The following is a 10346-nucleotide window of genomic DNA, read 5'->3' as shown; positions in this document are numbered from 1 at the left end:
CAAGTTGCCATACATCAATACAACATTTATAGCCCAAATTTTAATAATATGTCTGCATTAAGTGCATAGTAATTACATAAATTGCAAAAAAGTGCAATAAACTACAAAAAAATTTAAAATCGTTTTTGTTTTTTTAACATATATTTCTAGTTAAAGAAATTTAAGAGGCTTATCCCTCAAAACTGTAAATAGAAAAAAGTTGCACAAAATAGTTTCCCACCACAGGAAATTTATTTTAAGTGTCTTCATCTGTCAGTGTCTTCTTCTACATTTCCGCAAAATGACGTCACGTCCGGTTTCGGGCAGGACATGGCGGACATGCGATAGTTCGCGCTGATGGATGTAGGAAGTGTTACAAACAGCTGATCGGATTGGCAAAGCGTGTTTCTGGAGTATTATGTTTTTGTTGCTGCAAGTGCTTTTTATGCAATTTTTGCAAAGCTATATGTGGAAGGAAACCGTGACTTAGGACAAGCTGATGGCAAAAAAAATTATTGCGCTAGCTTATGTGGTTGCAGTGCTACCGGGATTTAAAAATATTTGCGCAAAACGGAGCGTGTCCGCTCCGACCGGGTTTAAAGGGTTAAAGCAGACTCATTTTAGTTTCTGCCTACCCCAACTGAGAGTGAGGTTTTCTTTATGAGTCTTCATCGCCATGAAACTTTGCAATCTCTTTGTGCATATACATATAGAACATTATAAAACATTATAAAATCATTTAAGCATGTGGTAGACTTCCCCCTGCAATCCCTTCGTTTGTGTGTCCTGCCCCTGCAATCCCTTCATTTGTGGGTCTTCCCCCTGCAATCCCTTCGTTTGTGTGTCCTGCCTCTGCAATCCCTTCGTTTGTGTGTCCTGCCCCTCCAATCCCTTCGTTTGTGTGCTCTGCCCCTGCAATCCCTTCGTTTGTGGGTCTTCCCCCTGCAATCCCTTCGTTTGTGTGTCCTGCCCCTCCAGTCCCTTCATTTGTGGGTCTTCCCCCTGCAATCCCTTCGTTTGTGTGTCCTGCCTCTGCAATCCCTTCGTTTGTGTGTCCTGCCCCTCCAATCCCTTCGTTTGTGTGCTCTGCCCCTGCAATCCCTTCGTTTGTGGGTCTTCCCCCTGCAATCCCTTCGTTTGTGGGTCTTCCCTCTCCAATCTCTTCATTTGTGTGTCCTGCCCCTGCAATCCCTTCGTTTGTGGGTCTTCCCTCTCCAACCCCTTCGTTTGTGGGTCCTGCCCCTGCAATCCCTTCGTTTGTGGGTCTTCCCCCTGCAATCCCTTCATTTGTGGGTCTTCCCTCTCCAACCCCTTCGTTTGTGTGTCCTGCCCCTGCAATCCCTTCATTTGTGGGTCTTCCCCCTGCAATCCCTTCGTTTGTGGGTCTTCCCCCTGCAATCCCTTCGTTTGTGGGTCTTCCCTCTCCAATCTCTTCATTTGTGTGTCCTGCCCCTGCAATCCCTTCGTTTGTTGGTCTTCCCCCTGCAATCCCTTTCAATGGTTGCCCCCCTGCAATCCCTTCATATGTGTGACCCTCCTCTGTGCTATTATGTTGACCTATGGTTTTGCCAGGTAGATCTGCTGTTTTATTATTTCCGTTCCCATCCATGTTCTGAGCTTGTGGTTGGCTTATTTCTTCTCCAGCTTCCTTGATCTCTTGTTTTTGGCCTCCACTCATTACAATCTGATGTGTGGTTATAGGTTTTTCTGACTGGTTTTTCTTATTGTCATGCTGCGTTGGGGGTGTTTCTGCTCTGTTTGCAGAAGAAACTTCCTTTGCTCTTTTTTCGCCATCCACATCACCACCAACCTGATTTTGGTTTGCCATATTTCTTTCTGATCCTGTGGGACTGACATTTTCCTTGATATTGTCCGGTTTCATTGTGTCTTCTCCCTCAGAATGAGTAGTTTTTTCCCCTTCTGCTTTAATTAGACTCTGATCTGCTGTTTCATTTATAGTTTGTGTTTTGTTTTTGTTTTCTTCAGTGTTTGCTTCTTCGTGTTGTTTAGGCCGATGTCCTTGTCCACTATTATCAGTCAGATTTGGAATTTCATAATTTCTTCTTTCGCTGTTATTATCAAATTGTTCAGGTTGTGCTTGTCTTCCATCATGTGATTTGCATACATTATTTGTTGTTTCTCTACCTGGGTGGTTATTATTTTGTTGTGTGCCAGTTTTTGTTGTCTGCATGATATTTTTGTTGGAAACATGGTCATTTTCCACCTCTATTTGACACAAACTGACATGTAAAGTGTCGTTGACCTTTTCTTCCCTCATCAGAGATTCCTCTTCTGGATCTTTACCAAAAGCTTGCATTTTTTCTTTGCTTCCAGTCTCTGTGGGGAGATACAATTAGTAATTTTAAATGCATTACTTTCCCACACCAAAGGTTTAAAAGTGAAGAATTACTGTCATGAAAATATTATTATTATTATTATTGTTAAAAGTAGCAGTAGTGGTATTATTGAATAATAATAATATGTGTTTCTGACTCAAAACAAACTTTTTTCATGTCCTATGTGGCAGTATAAGAATCACAATTGTTGTCTGAAGGACAAACAAAAAAATGCAAAATGAAAAATGAAAACAACACAGTAGAGAAACCACAGCAACAACCAACATAAGCTTAAGTAACATAAGCTTAACCTTAATGTTTAGAGGCAGCAGCCAACCCAGACAATGTGCGTGTGTGCACCTGTGCTTGTGAGCCTGCACACGCACACTGTCTGGGTTAGCTGTGTTCATGAGGTTTCTCCACGTAAGTATTTAATAATAGGTGTGGGAAACCACAATCCTGCCCCCCAGGACATGAAGCAGGCATGGAGCTTCTTCTATTGGAGGGGCAATAGCTTCTAATATTATTGACTTTATAAGAAAATAAGTAAAATATGAAAAACACAAATTTTAAAACTGAATGGAAAAAAGCCTCTATAGACATGACTGTGTGCATAATGACATGTTATTGTTAGAGTGTTTGTGTATGTTTGCAGTTGGCCTTAAACAACATATCAGCAACATATGAGGCATTAACAGCAGCATCTAGACTTGAATGTAAGTCTAGCTGGTCTAACCACACATTTTTTGTCAATAATTAATTGGTGCAAATTTAATCAGATTTGTCTGACAAAGTAGGAGATTACGCAATATTTGGGCATGCATTAGAGTCTCACCCATGTTGTTTTTTCTCCATTTCCAAACAAGAAAAACAAGAAAAACAACAAAAGTAATAAACATAATGCCAACAATCAATGCCGCAATGGTAGATCTAGCTGAATCCACAGAGAATTCATCTGAAATAATAAAGCACATGAGATAAAATAATTATTAATAAGTTAACATATGTTTTGTCAAGTTTGCCAGTTTGTAGCTAAAATTTGGATCACATCATTAATTAAAAAAAACTTAACCTGGGACATGTATCTTGGCTTCTCTATGCTGTTTGTTTTGTTGGATTCTACAGGTGATGTTCTTGCTGTGTCCTTTTTCCAGAGTCAGTCTGCTGCTGAGGGCATAGAGATCATCAGGACCCCTGAACATCTCTTTAGACCCAGCAGGGATGATCCTGCCCTCACTCTCCAGCCAAAACACATCCGGCTCTGGATACCAGCCTTTGGATTTACATTCTAACACTCCAGGGCTGACTTTGATTATCTGAATATCAGCTTCTGTAAACACATAAAATTGCGACATAAAAGATAAACAGTAATCCAATTTCTACGTTCAGCAGCATATACATTTTGTTCACTTACCGACAACAAGTTCAACACTCAAATCTGCACTTAGTCCAGGAATGAAGCATCTGTATGTTCCTTCATCTGACAGCCTCACTTTGGTGAGTTTCAGTGATGCATCTCCTGTTTTCAGTTTCTCAATAGACACTGATGTTCTGTTCTTGTAGGATGGGTTTTGGCCAATCAGATGATCTTCACCTGACCGCCACACATGGACAAATCTGGGATTCAGGTCAGATCTTGACCACTCAACCATCTCATCCACAGCATTCATGGGAGGATCCACACTGCATGGCAAGGTGATGTCTTGAGTATGACCAATTACTGCCATCATGCGAGGCTGACTGTTTGTCAGAGATTCACCTGGGAAAGAAAAATGTGTTTTTGATCTTTATTTAGAATTAGAAAACAGTAAATGTAAACTTTAAAAAAAATGCTTTAGTCACAGATTTGCATAATCTATATATCGAGTTATATGTGTTTTTGGTTACAATTGTCTTTTTCTTTTTTTTTTCCAATGTCAGGATAATGAAAATAATGTGGTCTATAGGATGTTGTCAAATTAAATGCAATGTCAGATAAACTAAAACAACAAAACAAAAACCATGACATAATAAAGTCATAGCTAAACAGTGAATAAAAACAAAACTAAAATCCCCACAAATTCAACTTAAGTATGAATGTAGTACAGAAGAAAATGTGAAACTCATGTGTGTCTCATAATTTTGAACTGTCGTTCATGTGAGTGACAAAATAACTCACACTTCTGCTACCATCCATACTTCATAACATGAACCTGTTCACTATTTAAGACTGTTAAAATTCACTTAATTTAAAGTGAATAAAATAATACATGTGTGGTATAATTAGTAATGAAGAATTATATAATAATAATCACAGCAGGATAAGAGAGAACAAAATAAACATAAATTACTTGTCTCACATTTGGGGATATAGGGAAATGTAAAGACGGAAAACTGTTAGGAGGATTTGGAAAAGTAATATATGGCCGTTATTTTAGTAGGTTAAACACATGAAAAAAATAAAACGTTAGTAATAAACTTGGAAACTTCTCTCTTATACGGGACCTTCTTAACCTTAACGTGCTATAAAATATGACTAATCTAAAGGGATGCTTTCACTTTCATTCTTAGTAGTGCACTGACCTGTTTATTTGAACAATGGCACCACCAACTATTGTTAAACTGTAACCGTTGATATTATTTCAACATTTGAAAGACCTTGAGCTAAAATACATTTTGTGATGGAAACCAAATGTTCTTAGCACATCTGGTTGCAATTTCAAATACAGTGTTGTCATTCAAAGAGAATCCAAACACATAATTTAAACATAAATATTTAAGCAAAGCTTTTTTTTTTCTATTGTTTACTTATTTATCACAGAAAAAAAGTGATCACTTAATGAAGAAGTTATTCCAAGTTAATAAAATTTCACAATTTTAAAATAGATGAGGAACAATGCAGGAAGCTGATGATGCATTGTTAAGTGTTCCCCCCTAATTGATTCCTCACTTGTTCTCTAGTTAGAGCACACCTTTAAATACATTATTGTAAACTAATATTTGTGTAATGACATTTTGACAAGTATAATGCGTACAATGCAATTTAGAAACACCCCTGTTGCTTCAGTACAAAACGCTACATTTAAAACATATGTATTTCATAGTTTATATTATTAATATATAACTACTAATTTCATATTATTTAATTTTTTACTTTTTAATGCAACCCAAGAAAATACCTTAACCCTACTGATAAGTTTTGTTGAAACTTTATTTACACAGAGGTGTTACTAAAACTGTACTTTGTCCACACTATGACATTGTGCATATCCTGAGTGTACATATCAAAAGTATATTGGCTGTTGTCACTAATTGTGAGGATACATTACCTGCATTGATCTGTGTCATTTGAAGAATGATAACAGAGTGGAAAAACACTGTAGTCCATACACTGAGTCGAGATTTAGAGGATCGTCTGTCCTTGTGTTGAGGCATTATGTACTGCAGAAAATTCAAATACACACAGTTGTAAGACATTTTCTTTCACACTGGAAATCAAATTATGGTGAGAAAAGTTGAGGATATCTTACTGTTGGCTCACTTTTCAATCAGCATGTTGAAAGTCAAGTCCTTAAATCAAATAACTTGACCTGCACCTGCTCGATCTGTCTTATCTACCTTTCAGTCTATTAAAATCTACTCTGTGCAGCAGAGCTGTAAAAACACACCACACCTATAGTCTGATATAAAATGTTCAGGGACAGACTTCAGGCATGTCCACTGCGCTCTGAACTACATACGTTGAGTGTCACATATGAGATAAGAATACATTACTCATTAATGATCAAGTTTACACTAAAGAGAAATCTTACTGTAGTGTTTTAAACCAAGTTAACAGTTTAACTAAAATCATAAATATATGTGTGTGTTTTTTTTTCTTTATTTCTTATTTTTAGCTCCTTCTATAATGGGTTACATATAAATAAAAGGCTGTACTTTGACCTGGTTGCCAGGTAGCTGATTACCGCGATTATGAAGCTCGGCACCTGTGAGGCAGTGATATGAGCTGCTTTATTGGACTCTGCCCTCATATAACCGAAAAACATGACAGTGTTTACTGGTCAGACGGGGGCACTATGGGACCTGTTATTCATGCTCACACTATCATATAATACTTAATCTCATGTGAAGTTTCACTCCTCGCTCTTTTTCCCTTTTTGTCTCTGATTTATTATCTGTGAATGAAACACTGAATCAGCATGTGTCTCTTGTGACATTTTTAGATTCCTGTAAATAACTACAGCACCAATCTTTCCTATTGTGGAAATGCTGCCGTTGTGCTAAGGAACAGCAACTGTAAAAATGTGTCAAAATTCCTAAAACACTGGAATTGAGGTACTCTCATATGGTCTCAAAATAGTTGTGTTGTTTAATCAGGCAATAGGTAAATGATTGAAATCTGTAAAATAATTGTGTATCGGCACAACGTGTAGCAGGGAATCTTTGCTATATACTGTAAGTAAGCACAAAAGTATAAAAATATAAAGTACAAGTTAGGAATGAAGGTCCAGAAAGAGGACGCTGTGTTTGAATTCATCAGCCAGCTGTTTGTTTTTTCTCTGTGAAGTCTGCACATTCTCACTGTCTCTGTGCAGGTTCTCACTTCCTCCAAAGTTGCAAACTTTAGTCCAATAGGGAGAGATCATCGGAAGCAATTGCTTATGGAACTTAATAGTGCCATATGACGATTATACTCTGATAGTCCATCACAGCTGAATGAAATCAAGTGATGGGAATTAGCCTAAGAAAAATGTTACACTTTTTTTGCAATTTATGTAATTACTATGCACTTAATGCAGACATATTATTAAAATTTGGGCTATCAATCAGAATCAGAATCAGAATCAGAATACTTTATTAATCCCTGGGGGAAATTATTTTTTGTTACAGTGCTCCATTATAAACCAACATTAAGACAAGACAGACAATACGCTAACAAGAATAGTACAATATATACATATATATACATACATAAGTCACTCATAAATAAATAGCTGGAAAAGAAACGTGTAGTTGTAGCAGTAACCAGTGTGTTAAGTGGATGCGTTGTACAGGGAGATGGCCACAGGCAGGAAAGATTTCCTGTGTCGTTCAGTGGTGCTTTTCGGTAATCTCAGTCTCTCACTGAACGTGCTCCTGTGACTGACCAGCATGTCATGGAGTGGGTGGGAGGTGTTATCCAACATTGTCTTTATCTTGGACAGCATCCGCCTCTCCGACACCACCTTGAGGGAGTCCAGCTCCATCCCCACAACATTACTGGCCTTACGGATTAGTTTATTAAGTCTGTTGGCATCTGCGACCCTCAGCCTGCTCCCCCAGCATGCAACAGCATAGAGGATCGCACTGGCCACAACAGACTCATAGAAAATCCTGAGCATTTTCTGGCAGATGTTGAAGGACCTCAGTCGCCTCAAAAAATAGAGACGACTCTGGCCCTTCCTGTAAAGTGCTGTGGTGTTTTTAGCCCAGTCCAGTTTATTGTCAATGTGTACTCCAAGGTATTTATAGTCCTCCACAATGTCAACACTGACCCCCTGGATTGAAACAGGGGTCAAGTGTTTCCTGGTCTTCCTGAAGTCCACGATCAGTTCCTTGGTCTTTGCCACGTTGAGCTGCAGATGATTCTGCTCACACCACGTGACAAAGGAGTCGACCACAGCCCGGTACTCTGTCTCATCATCCCTGCTGATGCATCCAACCATAATGGTTGTATTGATCTATAGCAACTTGAAATGCTCCCAAAAATGGCACTACAACATGTAAAAATATAATATAAGCTGTGGCGGACTTGGTTCTATGGTAGGTCTTAAAGGGTTAAGCGATTTATGAAAAAAAGCAGAAAAAAATATTGTTGGGTTGAGGATTTTATGGCAGATTTTGTACACAAAGATGTTGAAATGGTGCAAAATTCATTAAGCAGAATATGGATGATATGTAAGAGTAAAAGAGTTCAAAAAGAGTTCAAAATTTTAACTAAAAAGAAGATTTCCTGCAAAAATTCATCTCACAAGCTATAACACAGCCAACATAAGGAAGGCATGAGGGTTTTAACAGTGTAGTAAACAGTAGTCACTCCCCTGTGGTTCACTGACAAGAGTAACATTTCTGACATTGTACTAATGCCTGACTATGACACTGCCACAACTGATCAAGAGTTATCATCAGGATAACTGGTTTTGTTTTTGTTTGTTCAGCAAGAAATGTGAGTCTCTTGGCTAGTGGTCCCTCTCCTTGAGCCGCTACTATATTTTCCTTTGAAAGTAGAAAAGCTCTCTAGCTTTGACTGACAGAATGCAGAACAAACCTGATGACTTGATGATGAATTTAACCAAACACCTCCAAACATTCAGGATTTTTTCTGAGGAAACCGACTCTGCCCCCTAACAGCTGAAAAGTTGTGTTAACTGATGATTGTCACAGTTCAACACAGACAGGTACAAACTCAGTTTAATCTCAGTAAATTCAACAGATTGCTTCATCTTCAGTTGTTTCAGACAGCTGAGCTTCTGAGTTTGTATCAAGCAGTCATTTTCAGAAGAGAAACTGAAACAATTCATGTGAGTTGACTCCACCCACTCAGCAGCAGTCTGTGGGTATGTGGCTGTCTTCACAGAAAGAAAATCTGAGAAACCTGCTGCTGCAGTCAGCTCTGTGTTTTATCTCTATTTGGCAAATTCATTAAAGAAAAGCACAAAGGCTCAGCCAAGGCTGGAGGTGACACTCACCAAGAACAGAAATCCGCTTAGACTATGACCTTTTATTTTAAAATTAACCTACAGTAGCAGTGTTCTTTATAAAATAAACACAGCTTTTCTCACACTTTGCTGCTACATTTGGAGCTTTGTGGGAGCTTTTAATGACTGACAGACATTTGTCATCTTGTATGTGCTCACGGTTTGACAGAGAAACAACAGTCTGACATTATTCAGAGTTTATTCAGTAACATGTAGAAAAAAATCCCTTTGTTTTTTACCACAGTTTTGGTGTTTTGGTATAAGGTTCTTGTTTGTTTGTTCTCTGACTCAAAAACAAAACAAAACAAAACAAAAACAGAACAAACAAATAGAAGAGTATCTTACCACAGATAAAGACCCCAGGTTCCAACACAGTGATCCAAACTGTCGCTGTCAAACTGAAATGCGTTGCTGGAGGCCAACCAGGAAACAAAAACTGAGACAAGTATTAATGAGTCACTGCAAACTGGACACTCCGGTCGGATCAGTTTCTAACGTTCATTGCTGCACATTCCTTGGTGTTTGTCAGATAAACACTAAGCATGACCTTGATTGCATACTGCATTAGATTAGTACAGATCATGTGTAAACCAAAGAGGAGCTGAAAATGATTTCTGCAGTTTCTTTCACCCACTTCCAATGACATCAGTCCATTCAATGGGCCATTGGGGGCCATCTCTACCTGCCGAAGCAGGTGATTATAAAATACTACAGCCATGCTCCCGTGAGGCAGTGATATGAGCTGCTTTATTGGACTCTGCCCTCATATAACCGAAAAACTTGACAATGTTTACTGGTCAGAAGGGGGCACTATGGGACCTGTTATTCATGCTCACACTATCATATAATACTTAATCTTATGTAAAGTTTCACTCCTCGCTCTTTTTCCCCTTTTTGTCTCTGCTTTGTTGTCAATGATGGCCTCTGCTGCCTTTTTGCCCTCAGTCTAACATATCCACTGTTCTGTATTTATTATTGTAACACACTTGCAGCAGTCTTCATAAAACTTACTCAATAAAGTCTGCTCAACACAAGAAGTAAAGTGACCTGCACAGGAAGAGGAAGACATGAGCTACATATTTAGATTTAATGTTGCTTGATACTCTCAGTGAGAAAGACAGAATGGAAGTCATCGCACTCTGTAGTAAACTCTGTGAGTACAGCATTTGTCTCTTGCCTCATGTAATTTTCTTGCATGTAGAATCTTTTTTATATTTTATGCAATAGTCTGTTCCTGTTCTACCCCAACATGTTTTATTTTAAAGAAAATAATAGTTGTCTTAATACATTTAATCTTTTGGGTAGTTGTGCAAAT

The 10346-nt window shown here is 38.3% G+C and overlaps 1 protein-coding gene across 1 annotated transcript; it reads right to left on the bottom strand.

The window, feature by feature from the left end:
* Nucleotides 1-718: 718 nt before the first annotated feature.
* Nucleotides 719-9453, bottom strand: LOC146390150 (uncharacterized). The gene is made up of 6 exons (XM_084920783.1): nucleotides 9377-9453; nucleotides 5624-5735; nucleotides 3730-4074; nucleotides 3388-3645; nucleotides 3151-3270; nucleotides 719-2316 (listed from the first exon to the last, which is right to left on the bottom strand). Exons 2-6 carry the CDS (start codon nucleotides 5727-5729, stop codon nucleotides 719-721), a joined length of 2427 nt encoding a protein of 808 aa, XP_084776909.1. The 5' UTR covers nucleotides 5730-5735; nucleotides 9377-9453.
* Nucleotides 9454-10346: the final 893 nt, after the last annotated feature.

This window comes from Perissodus microlepis, chromosome 3 (assembly GCF_051167445.1).
Source record: "Perissodus microlepis isolate ML-2025 ecotype Zambia chromosome 3, ASM5116744v1, whole genome shotgun sequence".
NCBI classification, from domain to species: Eukaryota; Metazoa; Chordata; class Actinopteri; order Cichliformes; family Cichlidae; genus Perissodus; species Perissodus microlepis.
Note: the sequence above shows the minus strand (reverse complement) of the source record. Positions and strands in the feature narration are given on the sequence as shown.